The following is an 18,912-nucleotide window of genomic DNA, read 5'->3' as shown; positions in this document are numbered from 1 at the left end:
ACAAGAATTGAAATATTTGAAATGAATAATATTTTGAACTGCGCATAAAGATCTGAAATTGAACAGGACCTTCGCAATAGAATGAACAACCTAAGCGGTTCAAAACGAACCCGAAAAAAAAAAATCACAAGTATGTAACTAGCTATATAGTAAACATCCGTTCAAGCTGAAACGGGGTCATCGAGGCACATGCATGAAAAACCTGGTTGCTAAACTCCTATAACATTACTGATACATTTAGGCAAATAGTTGAAAAGGAGTGAGTCACTCTGTGTGGCTGAAAAAACGTAGATAAGGAGGATTGCGGAACCTAGTGTGAGCAAAGTAGTGCAATAAACTCTTTTTGGAGTATTTTCTCCTCTGTAACCGCCGTCATATGAAGATAAAGGGGGAGGGAGAGGGTAGTGAGCTCATTAGTCCACACTGGGAAGGGTAAATTGTTTTAAGCGGACTTTAAAAGCCGCTTATCAGCATGTCTTTCAATGCGACCAACATCATTTGAAGTGAATTCGATGCAAACCTTTGAGCGCATAAAATAGACGTCGTTGCTGTTCCCTCAGGAGTTGTCCCTTAAAGTCAGCGTAGAATTAGCATCTTTCAGGTTTGTCTGTTAGCAATGGTTGATGTAAGTATTAGGAACTAGTTTGATTGGTCGGAAATGTTTCCAAACCGCTCTTACTATGAAAGAGATGCACGGTAATAATGCTCGTTGACAGGGCTCAGTACCTGCTTTTTTAAATTTTTTTTATAAACGTTTAGGAGGACGATTTATTTGCTTCCCTCTATCGGCTCTTCTGGTAATACTTAGGCGAAATTTAAGACCCTAATTTGCATTTCAGTGCTGAGGGTGTGCTAACCACTACGCCGAAATTATGTATTGCTACCTACTAGTAAATGGTAAGATTTCTAAAGAAAAAGAATTTTGTACACTTTCTAGCATCAACTACAGCGCTTGATATGAGGTAGGGTTAGAATTGCAATTGCATGGTTACATGTAAGAACTATAAGAGTTTGAAAACCTAGGAAATCGCGGCTGGTGTTATCCTGACCAGTTGCGCAACGTATTAGTTTTCACAGTTCAAATACCGTTTAAGCCGTTAAATTCGTTACACGTTAGAGTACCGCGATAGTGAACCTCGAGGAAGCATCCATGTATTGTGAGTCTCTCCACGTGGAGTAAACTACTCGCTTAGTCTCCTCTCAAGAAAGCTCTAGTACAAAAATGATTTCAAGTAACAGTTTCCGCAATCGTTACAGCTACTACTGGTACTGTTTACATCCGTTGAAACTGAAACGCAGAACTGAGGTTTGGTTGAGCTTCCTGCAGTGACTGCATTCCTGAATTAAATGACTTGAGACATTATAGGCTAGAGTTTTAATAACTAATTAAAAACATCTCATACAAAGGAAAGCTGTGCTATACAGTTTGTCAGTTTGTCAGCAAAATAAATCTACTGGAATAATGATTTTTAATGACACCCGATAAGTACTTACATTGTATGATCGAAGTAAACGGATATTTATCACTGGGGGAGGGGGGGGGGGGGTGTCCAGCCCTTCCCCCACCCCTGTTGCCTAGTACAAAATAACAACAAAAACAACGCGGACGTTTTCGAGACATTGTGTAAAAATTGCAAACCCCCGAATGGACCAATAGCTGACGACGGGAAGAAATCACATGCAGCATATCAATTAGACCAGAAGCTAGAAAGGAAGACATTTGCATCTGTTGGATGCTCTGAGGCGGAAAACAAGGAAGTGTGTACAATTACCGGGGTTACAAAAGGCAAGGAGAAAACCAAAGGACATCATACAGCAGAGAACTCCTGCTACTACACAATGGCCAAGGAACAGAAAAAGTCATTTGTTTGCAATTTCAAACCAAACGTTTTGTGTTTGGTTATACTTTTGTTCTATCAGAGTTACTTGGTTTCCTCTCGATTACCCAATTACCAATATCATGTTGACTCGTTGGTTGACACTAGAAAGGCGTTGCTGTCTTATTTCGCAGAAACGGCAGGTGGGTGTTGGATACTGGCGTGCACAGAGTACGCTACGAGAACGCAACTATATTTGTAGTCGAGGTTTCTTTTTTAATTATTATACTTTCTTTTGAAGTACTGCCCTTTTATCACATCACGGTCATTTTTTGTAAGGTGCAAAAATGCATGCTTAATGTATGCATGCTTACAGAGACATACCCACTGATGTAGAGGCTGTGATTCGCAAATTTTGCGCCAAAAAGAACAGACGTCTGGCGTTCGAATTTCCTTGAGTTCCACCAAGATTTCAGATATGTTTTCAACTAATGTGTCGCTAGTCAGGTCATTACGTTGTTGCTGCTGTTGACAACAACCACAACTGGCTGCATTTTGTTAAATATTCCATTATTTCTTGTGCAATATGAAATCCTGGCATTTATCAATTAATGAAAGCGCCCAGATTGCACCAGATTACATCTCAGACTACTTGAATTTTCAGAATTTACCGGGAAGGCATGTCCCCGGACCCCCCTAGGATTTAGCGCCTTGGGCTCTCCTTACGGGTGCCAACGCGCACATATTGTATCTCCACTTAATATGCTCCACCAAGGCTTACAGTCAAAAAATGCCTAGGAATGCCCCTGCCCATACTGATATTCATACATTTCTTTAAAGAATAAGTTGAGAGAATTTGATAAAAGATGCAAGCATTGTCTGTTTATTGGTTATTTTAATATTTCTCATAAACTTTTCTCTTTATGAGGTATGAACGATGTTCATCAGTCTTGGGATGTAAAGGGTTAAGACAGTCTTGTTGCGTCAAATTAAAAGATATAATTGTCTTTTCATTACTTTGCAGCTCAATCTATTTTGATTCTATCTGTTCTATCTGAATTAGTGTTACGAGAAGTGGCAACTAGAAACAAATTAAATTCATCAGTCCATGAATCAAACACCAAACAATTATTTTTTTAACTCTTTTCTTACTTCTTTACATCACGTAACTATTTTTTCCATCCATTTTTTCAATCAGCTTCGTCGCCGTCCAACAGCCTTCTGACAAACGTGGAAGAAATAGAAAAAGCAGTTTACGAGAGCCAGGCCCATCGTTCTTTTTACCTCCAAACAATAACCAGAGTGAAAAAGATCGAAGGCATCATCAAACTTGCCGCTCAGCATGGCAAAGGACAATTTCTTCGCCAAGCACTTGGTCATGCGCTGTACACTACCATCAACATACAGAAAAGCAAGCACTCTTCCCAGACTTCGCGTCGTAAAAAGCGATGTGCAATATACGTCAATGCAGTTAAGAAAATGATGCAATCAATCAAAAGGGCCATCGGAAAAGACAATTTTAAAAATTTTATTGGCAACCAAAACAAGAATAAGGTAACACTTATGTTTGCGGTGGATGACACGGGAAGTATGTATCAAGAAATTCAAGCAGTCAAGGACATAGCAACTTACATCGTCGAATTCCCGAGGCCAAATTTAGAAGTGGATTATATTTTGTCGCCTTTTAACGACCCAGGTTTGTGAGTTCTTAAGTTATACACTTAGTCATCGGATGTATCCTTAAGAGATTAAAAACATTTCCTTATGTAATCGTTGGGTTATTTAACGCATAAAGTATCTTGACTATGGTCTTTTCAAGTATTCGATGTTCAAGTTGGAAGAGTTCCAACAGCTGCTTTAAAACAATCTTCCAGTTGTAATAAGTACTATTCAAGGCTTGATAAATCTAAATGGCGACAAATACCTTTTTAGTAAAAGACCATATTTCAACCATAGTGAGGGCAGTAATATGAACGACCTTACACCTGGCTTAAAAAAAAATTGCATACAATCTGTCCGTAAAGAGTCAACAAAAACTACCTCAAAGTTAGAAACGACTTAAAACGTAGTGTCCTTAAAGTTATTTTTACTAGTTTACATTTAAAATGTAAGGGTCGGCTATTTCAACAAAGTCTAACTTAGACTGCGGTTTAGGAAATCTTTGGACTTTCCGATATCGTTCGTAGTAGTTATTTTAAGGTGGCTCCCTAGAGTAAATTGGCCGTGCGGAGCCTGAGCACTAGTATGGCGCGAACTTAAAAATCCGCGCGACGTCCACGCAAAAATTAAAACAAACATGGCCTCTCAGTTTCGAAATATTCCCCCCAAAAAACTTTATTAACTTTCTATCGAAGCTCATTGTGCAAAAAGTTTGATTAGTGTAGGTCAAAAATTTATGAGAGGAGAAAATTAAATGTTACACCCGTTACAAGTTGCTATCGATCTCCATAAGAGCAAATTGTATGTAAAACAAAGCAGAAATTTTCCAGAGTAGACAAACGTTAAGTAGTCGAAGTAAATGGTGAGTGGAAACTTTACTTAGAAAACAAAGAAGTACACTAACCCAGAAAGGAGCAATGTTGCTGTTTCTAGCCTTTGGTTCACGGTCAGTGGAAAGATCTGAAAGATCGAGCCAATTCCCGAACAAACAATGAAGATTGTCTTCACTGGCAGAGCTCCTCGGTCACTTTACTTCTCTAACATTTGATTTGATTTAAGTAATTCTAGAAGTTGCTTTAAGACATGATTACAGGGAGTGTAATTTTTGTTTTGCCGACTCTATCACATTGTTTAAAAAACTTAGCAGAAAAAAGGTTTCCCACTTAACTTGCAACCTAATCGAAGGAACCTTTCCATCGACGAACCAACATCCTTGTATTTTTTCTTGTTTCAAACGTCCCTCTTAGCTCAACGCACATACAAGATGCACTAGAGAATGTTTTTGCAGAACGAGAAAATTTTTTTACTCACAGATTGACCCTTTACGAAGGGAATAGTTGTCCGTCGAGACCTATGGTCTTGTACGTGTAGCTGAGGACATGATGTACGATTTATAGATCGGCGCCATCTTTCACAGCAGACTTTTAAAGAAAAACTTCGCCGTCGAAATTATCCCTAAATAAGAACAAGGTTGAAAAAGTATCCGGAAGTGGGCTGACATTTGAAGATCTGCAAACAGTGTAGACGGGGGTCAGTGTACAGCGGATTAGGAACTGAAGGGCTTATTGCGATACTTGCACAACCACCGTCTTCATCCCCTATGATCGCCATCCTCACGAGTGACCACCACGGTTCGAATTTTAGCTACAATAGTCAAGTACTTTGAAGAAAACATCTTGTGTCAGGTGTAAAATTGAATCCGCTATCTCTCCTTTTTCAACTGGCGAGACATCACCGTAATAATACTAATAAACGGCTTCAAAACAATGGCGTTCGTACTCTTCAAAGAAACCACATGTTTTCAGTAGCTTTGTGCATTATGCGCATGCGGGCGTGATGGCTCGCGTGCGTATTTTGCTCCTACGACCCCGAACCACGCGTGTTTTTCGGATTTTTGTGACATCAGCGTAGTTAATTAACCGTGATTTTCTGGCGTTTCCCTCGGTAAATTTTTTTAAAAGTCGCCTCATTTCTTAACAGTTGCAGTACCTTTGTACTGTCCTTTTTTCGTTAAAATCTGTAAGAGCTAAATTCCTCCATTAAGAAAAATTACAAATTTCAAAATATTGGCAAAACCGTCTTAACGACCCCATATTTTTTCCACTTTAAAATGTTAGGCAATATCGTTAATATAAACTGGCAAAGTTTAAAGACATTTCACCTAGGGAAATAAGAAATATTAAGAAAAAATGATCAAAAATGACAAAATTACTGCCTATCTAAGGATGCGACGTTGCCATGGCAACAGCCTTAATCCAGAAAATGAAACTTTCTAAGGGAGCCTTCTTATATGGGTAACCGTAGCGGAGAATCTCGTGAACATAATCGCAAAGACAAAGTAACTAGGTTTCGTTCTGTAACGTATGCTAGATAGCTAGCGTTGTTACTAAATACTCTAGGGAGCCACCTTAAGAAGGTAAATGCTTTTTTAGTCTACGGTATGTGCTTTCATGAAATTGTTCACGATAGATTGTGTTTACATTAAAACGTTCGGCAAACTGAAAATGGCTTAGAACGCGGTTTTGTCAAACACTGGTTAAAGCCCGTTTAAATAACTGGCATTAAGTGTTTGATGGGCGCGGGAAATAACGAATGTAATTTCCAATACTACGGCTTTCCCCTCTACGGTTGTCTTGAACGGCCAACTACAATTTCCATTCAATTTTCCTCCCACTCACCGCCACCACTAAGCACCAAACCTCACCCCACAATCCCGTCCCCCTCCACCTTCAATTCCAAAATAAAACTAACCTGAACACTGTCTTGACTAATTTTATAGTCATTGATGACAAATTATTGATACTTTGATTGTACTAATCAGTGAAGGCACGATTTGTATATTGTCACTCCAATCTCCATGTTACACAGCCACTCACTGCGCTAAAAATAAAATCATTAGTAGTAATATATCTCCAGACTAGTTATTTAGCTCTCTCTTGACAAGCAAAAAAACCTTTTAAAGCACGAGTAGAGCCCCATATTACCAATGATAAAAAAGTTAGACGTAGTTTTAATCTTTTAACTCCTCAGAAAGTGGCAGAGCCATAACGAAAGGTGTTGGGAAAGGGAAAGAATTTATTGACCAAATTGATGCTCTTTCTGCAAGTGGCGGAGGAGACTGTAAGGATATGGCCTTCACTGGAATTCTGGAAGCCCTGAGAAAAGGGCCGGTGACCAATTCACCCCTGTACGTTTTTACAGATGGTCCACCAAAGGACGTTTCATTGTTACAAGCAGCAAAGATCAGAGCACATTTTCTAGGTGCAACTGTTTACTTTTTTCTAACTAATGGCTGTGGTAACGAAGCTGATTACCTGCCGTTCGAGGAACTTGCCAGGGACACTTGTGGTCAGATTTTTAAGCTGCCAAAATCTAGGCCCGATATCGCAAAGATGAAGAGGTTTACAAAAGTGCTCCTTGCAGGGACAGCATGCAGTACTGGAATGCAAGTGATTGGGATTGGTAAGAAGAAACGGAGTGTTGCTGCAAAGGAATACAAATTGATGGTAGATGACACAATGGACAAAATAATTGTAACGATCTCTAGTGCCAACAGCTCTCCAAAAATAACACTCACAGATCCCCTGGGAAGTTCTGTTGGAAAGACTACGATGTCTAAAGTGACAATATTTGAGGTGGCTAACCCAAGGCCTGGACCTTGGACGCTAACTGTACCAACAGGTGCTGGAAAACACACGTATCTGTTCAAAGGAACCAGCAAGACCAACATGGATTTCGATTTCATCTTTGTCATTCCTCGTGTAGGAGGAACTCCTATACCAATATCACATCCCCTTACTGGTGAGACTTTAATCATAATTATTATCACCAACATTATCATCATCATCATCATCATCATCATCATAATCATCATCATTATCATTATCATTATTATTATCATAAGTAACTAGCGTCAAGACGTGATTGACCAATCAGGCTAATATTCGTGGAGTTGTGAAGGAAATTGTCTTATACTTATATTTTTGTTGTTACTATTATCATTTAATTAATTTAGTTTAAAAACTATACCTCCGAACCTTACAAAACCATTCTTCGGAGAAACGGATAGAAAAGCGAATTAATCCTGGACAGAAACAGACTTTGTCACGCCATTATTTTGTAGTGGAGAATCTAACCGACTCTCCAGCAACAGACTTTGAAATCGATCTGTTGCAAACTGATGTTATTTTGATTTTTGTAAGTTGTGAATCCGATGATCTAAAACCAAAACAATACAAAACACTTTTTTTCAACCGTGACAAAAAGTTGGGAGGGGCTTAAGTCCCCCCTTCTCTCTCGATGTTGGCCAAACGAATTTCTCGGTGGTCCCTGAGTTTTGCCGTGAACTCATTGATACCTTCGTTACAAAACTTGTGAAGTTTACGTTCACTTGAGTTTTTTTTTTCACTTTAAATACATTTACTTTCAGCTTGGTGACGACGATGAAAAGTTGTTGCATTAGCATTCCACTTACTCATCACCTAACTCAACGTTAAGTCTTACTTCTCACTTGAGACAAAATGTTGGCTTAGTTGAGGAATAGGTGGGCAGTTTCCCAGTAATGTAAAGTCATCCAACGTTTCTTCCTCATCTTATATTCAGGAAAATACGCACATGTCGTCTTGATAGTGAGACAGGCTGATAAGATACAGTCATCATCTCTGTACCTTAACATCCTGAAGGAAGATGGAAGCATCCTTCGCACAGCGTCTGTCAGACCAGCTGGAACTACAAGTGGAGCACATTTCACAGCCACCTTTGCTACTCCATCGGCCCCCTTCAAACTGCAACTGAGGGGCAAGACCAAGAAAAACTTTGACTTTGAACGCAATTCCAAGATCGCTATACAACCTAGCCATATAATCGTCAAAGCCATCTATTCCGGAGGTGAATTCACGGTTCCCAAACACACCAATGAATCAGTCATGTTTTTAGTCTATAACACTGGTGTTACTGAAATGTTTGATGTTTCAGTTGAAGGTACGTCATTGTTCAACGCTCACTATCAAAGATCACACCTCGTTTACCAAGACCGTCTGGCCATCATTTACGCGTATTTTACCGCATCGCATTTGGCCGCCCCAGGAAACGCAGAGGGGGTGCTAGTTACTGTAACTGGTCGAACGTCGAAAGCCACTGCCAAGACCGTTGTGAGTTTGATGGTTTCTTAAAATGTTAGGTTTTACTGTAGGACATGGCCCTTGGAACATTTAGTTTTGTCTACTGTAATCACGTTGAAAGATAAGCATAAGTTAGTTCAATTGTGGCTACAATCGGCAACAAAATGGTTGAGACACAAAATCAAATAGAGTACTTTGGAGAACAAAAAAAACCGAACCCCTCCCCCTCCTCTCCATTCAAAGTTGGGATGCTTGTTGTTTCATCGCAATGGAGGGTCGAGGCAACAAAACGTCAGAAGGAAATTGTAGGGCAAAGTGTGTCGACTAATTTCTTTTACTTTCACGAAAAATTATTTCACCAGTTCGTACATATTATTGAGCTAACGCAGCAAAGAGAAAAGAATAGATTTAGCCTGAAGTTTGGTCTAAGTGCAAACTGGGCGGTGTCACAGCGTTTTAAGCATCCCCGCGTTTTGGGCATCCCCATTCCCATATCCCTAGCGTTTTGGGCATCCCCTTCTCACATTACTGCAGCGTTTTGGACATCCCCCGGTACCCTCCCGGGATGCCCAAATCCTTAGTGTTTCGGTCATCCCCTCCAAAACAATTTTGGATTTCGCAGGAAAATCGAAAACCTTTTAGAGATTGATTCCGCTAAATATAGAAATCTTTTCCAGTATCTTAAAAATAAGGTTTACCCAGAAGGGTTCACAAAGCAAGACAAAACGAATCTTCGAAAATTCGCCAAAAAGTTCGAGTATGACTCAAAATTAGAGTCCTTGTTCTACGAGGCCAAGGAGAAGGATAGCACAGCTCTTCGACGACTTGTTATCGCCGAGGAAGATAAAGCGCGGGTCTTCGAAGAGTGCCACTCTGCTCCTTTTTCTGGACACGCCGGCAGCGATAACACTCTGAGGAAAATCAAAGAGCGGTTTTACTGGCCTGACTATCACTGCTTGCAGGATTTTATTCTAAAGAGCCTTTCCCTTGCACTGCAGGTTTTTTTTGGGGGGGATTGTCACCCCACCTCCCGTTATTTCTGATGATTTGTGGCCTCTGTAATTGTTTGACAGCCTTTCCTGTATCAAGTAGCGCTGCGGGGTTAAGTTGTACAGGCCTCAAATGTCATGCATACTATGAATTCAACACCACAAAACGCAGTTTTATCAATGTTTGTCTTTTGATCTCTTTGTTTAGTATTTTTGTTTTTGGCTGTTTGGAATCAGACGATCGCAGCTGCCGGCGATTGCGGCATTGCTCACTTGTAAACAGCTCTATTAAATAAAATTGAAAGCTTTGCAAACAATGAAGTGTTGTACATCGAAGCGATGTTATGCGGTTGTAAATTTCAGTTTCGTCATGTTTTGAGCCAACGTTTACTGCCTATGGTTTTTTTTTTCTGCGCAATTAACCCAGCGAAAAGTGTCAGACGATATAATTCTAACATGCATCTACACTATTTAGCCATAAATTCGTGATTAACAATCCCGACGTTTCCCCAGTCTGAAATAATTTAGGCAAAGCCGAAGCGATCAGCGTTTTGGGCATCCCCAACCGGGGATGCCCAAAACGCTAGGGATATGGGAATGGGGATGCCCAAAACGCGAGGATGCCCAAAACGCTGTGACAGCGGTCATCCAGACTCTGAGATAATGGAGGGGGGGGGGGGGGGGGGATCGGGGGGGATCCGCCACTGGATCTTCTCTGGTTTTATTTTTCTTCACGAATGGACAACTGCTCTCTAAACTGCGCGTACCTTAGGCCCCGTCCACACGTATCCGGAGATTTTTGTATCCGCAAATTTTTTTATGCGGATTCAAAAATATCTGCGTCCACAAGTAGCGTATACGAATCGTATACGACCGTCCACACGTATCCGGACATCTCAAAGGATTAGTCAACAGAGCATGCACATTACAAAGAAAGCTGAGCCAGCGATAATTTTGGCGCCAAATTCGCGGCTTTCTTGTTTGTTTACTTGAGGTTTCAACACGTGTGAGCTTGAAGAGCGAAACAAATTCCTGTTCAAAAACACCATAAAAAATGTCTCAATTAATAGAAAAACAGAAAAAAACCAAAGACAACTCATTTGTTTGGACGGACGATGAAGTATTGCATTTAGTTCGAGACATGCTATTAGGCTTGAAAGTAGTCCTAGTAGCATTGAACACACAACGTTTCTGCTCGCCGCCATTTTGGAAAATCTCGCGCGGAAAAAGACTGGTTCTGATACTGTGACGTCAGCGTAGACAAAAATATACGGATACGAGCGTCCACACGTATCCGGATACACAGCGTATACAGAAATTTCCACTCTGGAGAGCGTATACAGAAATCTCCGGATACACCGAGCGTATACGGCGGACACGTGTGGACGCTAGGTGTATCCGCACAAAAAAATTTGCGGATACAAAAATCTCCGGATACGTGTGGACGGGGCCTTAGTTCACTTGCGAAAACACGGCGCAAGAAATCACGTGGTCGATTCCGGCAAAGTCATTGCCTTAGAGGCGAGATGCCCTTGTAATGTTGTCGAGATGGGAAAAAGCTGAAAGTCATCTTCATTTGTCAGAGGTAGTTTTTGTGGTGGCAGGCTCTGCCAGAGAGCGGCGGGAATTATTTTGTCATAATTTTTAAAAATGCGTGTTTTCTAGACGATAATACATTACAAACGCAAGAATAAGAGAACTATAAGGTGAAGTTGCACCCAGCCTTTTCCCCAGAGCTCCCCTTGCAGCCAAGACGAACAGAGCACGTTAACAACACTTGATTTCTAATGTTTGGTACATTTTTGCCCGTGATTTCTTGAGCCAGTTTGGGTTCCTATTAACCTATTGAACATATATACCTAGGGAACTCAGACATGAGGTATTTTTTTGTCCTTTTGACGTATCCATGGAAATATCCCCCAGGCAATTTCACCTTGGGGAAATTGACCACACTCTGCCAAAATGTTACAAGCCATTTCCGTGGGTAAAAGCCATTAACCTAAGGGTAAAATGGCTAGAAGTGTAACTGCACCTATTGTAAGCGTTAACAAAAAAAAAATGGATTTCTGACAAATTAAGTGTCATTTTGTTCTTTTGAATGTCCTGTCCTTTCAGGCAAGCGATTTTTTCCAGCCGTGGTTGCTGTAATTCTATTTGTTTACACAGCTGTTCTCACTTTTGATTTTGGGAGGAAGAGATTCATTAGCAATTAATGAATGATGCTGAGTAGGATATGAAGAATTAAGCAGATCGAGGAGGGTGTTATCCACCGAGGCCAAAGGCCGAGGTGAATAACACTGAATAATAATAATTAACAACCTAGTTGCTTGTGATTTCTGAAGATAGTATCGTTAGTTACAGTCTGTTTCCTAATAGACATGCAAAAGTCCGAACATTTATCGCTATCTGTGAACCGCTACTAATTAAATCATTAAAATGCTACTCGCTCGAGACCACGTTTTCCAGTTTATTTTGACGGCAATAAATGATCAATTTCGCCGTTGAATTTTAACTGTCACTCAGAAAAGCTTTGTAAGCGGCCATTGGCAAACGTTTTATAATAGATGGCGGATTTTTAAATTTTTGGCTATTGTTCAAATACAATGGCAATGAAACGGTTTTTATTTCATAAGTTAAATGTTGGTTAAATGGAAACTTATCGTAGCCGTAAGCTCATGTTTCTTGTTTGTTGTTGTCAGCTGGATTCTAGCTGTGTTTTCTCACTTACTAAGCCAAAGGCGAAAATCCTTTCACATATTTGTTATCAGCACGGTCTAGCTTGAGGTCTGCAGTCTGTTAGTATATTTTGAAGCAGAAATATGGCTCTAGACAGAAAGCTAAAGTAGGTCTGAGCGATTTCAATACTTTCAGAAAAATCATCACCGATGATATTAGTTTAATACACCTTTCAGTTGGTTTGAACGAATTATTATTTTCAATAAAAAGAAGAGCAGGTTGCTGAAGTGGAATTGTAGGTCATCATCCTAGTGTGATACTTTAGTGAACACAATAATAAACTGCTGGTTCTAAAGTAATGAAAAGGTGCATTAAATCGAATAATGCTTTTGCTCCTTGGACATCGTAATAATAATAACCCTACGCTACGCGCTCGGTCATTATTTTAATCTTACCGTCAGAATCCCAACCATCTATTTTCCCGCCCATCTTAAACATGGGTCCTCTTTAAGCGTTATATATCATTTACTATCGCTCATTCTTCTAAGTAAGTCTGAGAAAAAAGAGAAATCTGTTACACAAATTAATTGTTGTCTAAAACAGTGTCATTCAAAAGCTCCAAAGTCTCCTTCATTGGGATAAGGGTCATTGCTTAAAAACAGGGATGCCAATATGTTTTTTCTTATTATTTTAAATTTTTTTTAGCAAGTGCCAAATATATAATTTCTGAATATTTGCCCAAAAGTGAATAAGATGGGGTCTATAATGGGCCACAGAATAGACTATACTGGGTTAGGGGCTCTGAGAGACCAGGGGACATATCCAGCAAAAATTAACCCAACTGCCCGAAAAAAGAATAAGTCCACAAAATCGTCTCATTTCGGCAATTCCAGTCGGAAGTGAATCTCTTAAACCATTAAAAGGAGGAAACAAGTTAACTCCCGCAATTTTTTAACTTCTGAAGGGAGGAAAGACTGCTATGTACAGGAAATTAATACAAAACTATCGATATAACTTCGTACCTGTCAGTTACATTTGGAGTATCATGGCATTAGAGCTGTTGTTTACAAATTTAATTGCGGCTTAATTTTTTCCCAGGAATGAAATTAGTATAGTTATATAAATATTCAGTAGTGTTAATTATCATTTAATAAGCCCGCCATGGTTTTAAGATTTGTGTTCGCCATCGTCGCCCTGAGTGGATATTTGGTCAAACGTGAGTCTGGAGTCGGCCAAGTAATGCGGTGCATCAAAACGGCGTTTTGATGCACATAAGGAGATGGTAAAAGGAACTTCAGTTAGGAATGTGCTATTTATATAAGGTAAGTTCGCTCATTTTGAAGTGCCCGGAAGAAAATTCTTTCAGTACCCGAGTGATATATCATGGGAAGGGTAAGATCTGACAAAGAACTGCCAGGCTGTGGTAAAAGGGATGCCGACAAAATAAATATAAGGAAAGTGGGTCAGTGAAGGCAAGAATGCTTATGACCTGCCAAAAGAATGAAAAAATAGGCGATAGGCAAGATCAGTGAAGTTCCTGCGTTCCTTTCTCGTGCCAGCTCGTCCGCCGCTTCTTTCTTCTCTTCACTCGTCTTTAGTTGATGATTAAGGGTACTCCACCTTGTGGCTTCATTTGGACCCGACACTCAATACTCATGTCCAGTACTGTCATTTCTTCTTGGAGACAGCCATTACAGCCTGCTTAGTCAGTGTGTTTACAAAGCAGGTCAAAGCAGGACAGGACCTGGACGTCGGACACTTTGTTTTGCCCGATTTGTCCTACAAGATAGATACTCCTCAGATGGAAAGTATTGAGTCTTGTCTCCTGTCTGGTGTGACCCATATGCGTCTGCTGTATAGCAGTGTGCTGACAACGCAGATCCTCTAGTCGATCTTGTGGAGCGAGAGTGTGTGGGAAATGATGGACGACATCGTTTACGCGATGAAAACCAATGGCGCCATAAGGAAGTTATCCATTCTACCCCTCCCCCAATCCCTCTACCCTCCAAAATATAGTGTGACAGTATAACGTCACTGATTTGATCTAACCGGAAATTCTAAAAATTATTGTTTTTGCTGAGCCTTGTCGCGTAGTCATTAGTTTAACTCATTATAGTATGCTTAACTTTGAGATACCGTGTCCTCGCCGTCTGCATTAGGCCATCGACAGCATGGTCTCAGGCAAAACTACAGGTATCGATAGAGTCTCCCCAGACCTGACTAAGCACTAAAAGGCTCCCCTGCTACTTCCTCTGCATGACTGGTCCTTTGCCAGCCCAGCAAGATGGAGCAGTACCGCAGATCATTACCTTCAACAAGAACTACTGAACTGCAACAACTACAAAGGTATCTCCTTCCTCTTCATCGTGGGCAAAGTGTTTTCTTGGATCCTTTTGATCCGCTTGCAGTCTCCATAATGGTGGAATTTGAAAAGTTACTATACATTCCCGACTTAAAAATGTTACTCATTTTTCTTGTTTCGAAAGTCTTCGAAAAGGGTATTATATATGTTCAAAATGAGTTTATGCTTCACTCTCACATGAGATTCTATCTCAGACTATGTTCGGCGACAAGGTGTTATGGTAGCCTGAGTGTGTACAGAGGGTGTTAATGGGGGTACCCAAATCTCAGTTATTATAACAATTTTTTTTCGGCCAAATATCAGTTAAATACTTTTTTTTGGCCAATTCTCGGTTAACTACCAATTTTGGTTAGCTCTTAACTTTTACTTTCCTACAGGGATTATTATTCCGTCATAACCCGATTTTTTTCTTCCTTCAGCAAGTCAATCACTTTTGGGGCTAGGCCCTACTAAAATCAAGGTATAAATTTATATGAACGCTGCCACTATGGACAGTTCGTTTGGTTTCAGAAATGCGAAAAATCACACATTCCCTACCTCTACAGGGTGTCCCAAAAGTTCGTTCCTTTAATTTCATAACTTTTAATCAAAAATTTCATTTTTACACGAAATTTCTAAAATATGTCTCTTACTCTATCGAATACTTGTGTTCAGAAGTTCAGTTACCGGTATCCCCCCTTTGTTTTTTTTATCACACCTTGTAGCCGTTGCGGCATTAAGTGAGATAAGCCATGTAGCATGTAGAGCCCTATGATGATTCATTTTGAGCTTTTTTAATCACCTAGTATGCAGGAGTCACTTCGACCACCAAACAATATAATTTTTTAGGTAAGGCAACTGAAACAATATATTTTGGGCATTGATCTAAAAAAAAATGATCATTCCGTCCCCTTTCCACAGTAAGGCTTTTGTTCTTCCTTACAAATTTGAGACGAGCTGAACGTTGCTTGGCGGACGGCGCTGGCCGGGAGTAAAGGTTTTTTTTGCCATCTCAGGGGTCTCCAAACTTTGCTTTTCATGAACCTACTCCAGACTTAACATGCTAACTGTTGTAAGATCTCTCTCCCTGGGTTTCCTGTTTTGTACATGGCCTTCTTTAAAACTATTACAGCAGTTTTATTCAGGACTTTCGGTCTTCCCTCTCGTTTCTTGTCTGTAAAACCTTCATTTCTCTATGACCATCTTACCACCCAACATTCGGATTTTTCCATTTTTTTTTTAGGAATTTCTTTAACTGAAAAGCCAGTAGATAGAAATACATGCTTCTGCTCGCACGTAGCTGAGTGTTTTTTTTCGTTGAGAGGGTTTATCTTTCAGGATATTCACACAAAACAAGTTTGGAGTTCGAGCATTTCTGGCTACAAAATGCAAAAAAAAATATATGGAGGGAAAATTTACTCGCGCAGCGCACCTTTGGCGCGAAATTACACAAATCGAATTTCGAGTCAAAAGATGGAACAAGAAGTAAGAATATTAAATTAGATTGAAAGTCACAACTTTGGTTTAAATTATGTGCTGATCAAGTCCAATCGTACTGCGTTAAAGACTTATAAAGGAGAGGAACGAACTTTTGGGACACCCTGTATAATACGGACACCTCTGTAAAGCGAACAATTGATTCTGTGCCTTTGCTGTCCGTATTAAAGAGGTTTGACTATAATTTTATTTATCAGTAACTGAAAATGTAAGTCGTATAACCATCAATATGACACCAGCCTCATAGATCCAGACGCACTAGTCATGATCTCGTACTGATCTTTCCGACATGGTCATGCATGTCCTGCCATAAACTACTTCAAAGTCACCTTCTTCGGCACTTTCATTATCTGATCGGAATCAGTCTTGTACCTATCTGGTTGCTGTATGTCCTGTATCTTGTTGTTGGCCTAAGATTCAATCCGGCCATTTTTAATCCTTGCAATCCATTGTAACAGAGAACGACAAACATTATCAATGCCAAAATAAAGTCTTAGATAACAAAACTGAACCATTATCTTTGGAATTCAGTGATTTCAACCACCGTTTGCACCGATGGAAGAGACATAGTTGAGCTTAGTTGAGAGTGCTGACAAAGCATAAAGTATTTGACACGCCGGACAATTCGACTTTTCGTGAGTGTAGCCCACTTCGAACCTGTGGTTCTCTTAAGTGATTCCTTTACTGTGGTTCTAAATCTCTTGGGCGAAGTGCAAAGCACTATATGTTTTGTGTTGAAGTGAGAAACGGCATGTAGGTTTTCCACCTGCGTTGTCAGAAGTTTTTTGTACCTCGATACGGATTTTGTGGACATCCTTTTTATCTTCCCTCAATGTTACCTTTTTCGAAGATGTACCCTTTTCGCGTATTTCAAAAGCCTCATAAAGATATCCAAGGGTTTTAAGAAATGAAACTACCGAAACTATTTCAGAAAGACAGGTTTAAACACAAGCTTTTAGGCTCGTGTTTAAACGCCCTATTCTATCAAAATAGTCAGAACTTCAGCATCAGTTACAAAAACGATTTCTCGTAAGTGCAAATTCCATCAACTTAAAAGAAAGATTCCTGATTTCTTTAAACTATCAGAAACTTGTTTTGGCCAGATCCAATGTTAAGAGTCACAGTTTTTTATTTGGCTAGTAATGTTTAACTTGACGATCTTTTGGGTTCGTGAAAACAGTATTTTCCTTTTCCGAACGCAGAAGTCTTTCTAATATTAGAAGACGAATTATTCGTTGAGTTGTCTACAACCAGCTCTTTAACTTACGCTTTCTGTTTGTCGGGTACTGCCCTGGTGCCTTTTGCACATAATAATATCCGTTAATGTGCCACCTAGTCACCAGCGGGACAGAAAAATGCCAGCAAATGGCATTTCTGTTTCCAAAACTTTGTTGCTTTAACTGTTAACTTTTCATTTATCAGTTAACTACTATTTTTTGGCCAAATATCAGTTAATTGTTAACCCCATTCGCACACTCTGTACAGCCACCCCCTCCCCTCAGAAAAATTTGCCCCTTGGCAGCCCAGTTAAACTCGCCTTTCGCGTTTCTTGTTAACCGTAGAACATACCACGGGACAACCCTCCAAGCTGTGACCACTTAAGGTGCCATGGCGACTAAAATTTTGGTACTGGCGACTTGATTCGGAAAATAGTCACCAAGTTGGCGACCACAAAAAGCTGATACTTGAAGAAACGAAAAAGATAATTAACTGTCTAAATTGTACTGAAATGATAAGGTCCTCTGCTGATAAACCGGAGGGAGAAAATTAGACGATGTCGTCGATATAGCCTGAGAAAACAGCGGACATTTGGCGGCGCTACCACTGGTTTCTCCGCCAAATGACTCCTGAGAAACGATCGCAGAAATTCCACACTGATGACGCGTCACTACCCAGATCTGGGTAGTGACGCGTCATCAGAATGGAATTTCTGCGCCCGTTTCTCAGACGTCATTTGGCGGGGAAACCAGTGATAGCGTCGCCAAATGTCGGCTGTTTTCTCAGGCTATCGCGGAGATAACAAGATACGCGTTTACACATGCCACAAAAACATGAAATCTATGGGTATTTTTTACAGTTTACAGATAAAAAATATTATGCAGGAAATGAAGAATGCATTGAGTCTGAGACAGCAACAATTACCAGTGACTATGTAGTACATAATCACCTGAGCATTTCATAAGCTCACTTGCAGACTAAACAAATGCACCCCGAAAAAACGAACAATACGTTTATTTTTCTTCACCTCTAAAAGGTACAGAGATTTTTCGTAAGCTGTTTATTTGAAACGACTCTTGAGTAACAGCTCCTGTGTTCCACAATCGATTTCTTATTATTAATTTATATCTTTGATGACGGTAGTGATCCATTCAAAACAGAGAATGGCCATCACAGCATAAATCTAACTGACGATCGAAGTTCGTTCGCCTGCAAAGCCTGTTAAAACATAAGGCAGGAAGTTTATTAGAGCGGTGCATATAATGCTGCTTCCTCAAAAACGAAATACTACTACTAAAGGACCCAAATGAGTTGGGATGTGACAACAAACATGAAAAAATGGATGAGTGAACTTGATTTGTCTGTTATTAATGTTTCTGCTGAGAGCTTTTTACTGTATCCACATGAACCCCTTATGTAACTTGTACAAGGGAAGAATTATCAAGCAGATACTGAAGCATTAAACAAGAATTTGGTTCAGTACAGACGAGAAGATGGTCTCAATCAACATCCTTTGTGAATAAAATGTCTCACAAATTAGCATATAAGCAAATGTAGTATCCACAAAATGATATCATTTAGGAATAAATGCAATT

At 39.9% G+C, this 18,912-nt stretch overlaps 1 protein-coding gene across 1 annotated transcript; it reads left to right on the top strand.

Moving 5' to 3' along the window:
• The first annotated feature begins 1,344 nt into the window (after window positions 1-1,344).
• Window positions 1,345-8,852, top strand: LOC140926052 (hemicentin-1-like). Its single transcript, XM_073375852.1, has 4 exons — window positions 1,345-2,020; window positions 3,016-3,513; window positions 6,507-7,277; window positions 8,079-8,852. Exons 1-4 carry the CDS (start codon window positions 1,840-1,842, stop codon window positions 8,645-8,647), a joined length of 2,019 nt encoding a protein of 672 aa, XP_073231953.1. The 5' UTR covers window positions 1,345-1,839; the 3' UTR covers window positions 8,648-8,852.
• The last annotated feature ends 10,060 nt before the right edge of the window (window positions 8,853-18,912 follow it).

This window comes from Porites lutea, chromosome 2, assembly GCF_958299795.1.
Source record: "Porites lutea chromosome 2, jaPorLute2.1, whole genome shotgun sequence".
Lineage (NCBI taxonomy): Eukaryota > Metazoa > Cnidaria > Anthozoa > Scleractinia > Poritidae > Porites > Porites lutea.
The sequence above is the reverse complement of the archived record's forward strand: the minus strand, read 5'-3'. Positions and strand labels throughout refer to the sequence as shown.

Excerpts from the sequence above, each read along its gene's own strand:
- LOC140926052 (XM_073375852.1), top strand. The coding sequence starts at position 1,840 with ATGGCCAAGGAACAGAAAAAGTCATTTGTTTGCAATTTCAAACCAAAC. Across the intron at positions 2,021-3,015 it reads TTATTTCGCAGAAACGGCAG|CTTCGTCGCCGTCCAACAGC; the intron begins GTGGGTGTTGGA and ends TTTTTCAATCAG. Across the intron at positions 7,278-8,078 it reads AATATCACATCCCCTTACTG|GAAAATACGCACATGTCGTC; the intron begins GTGAGACTTTAA and ends TCTTATATTCAG.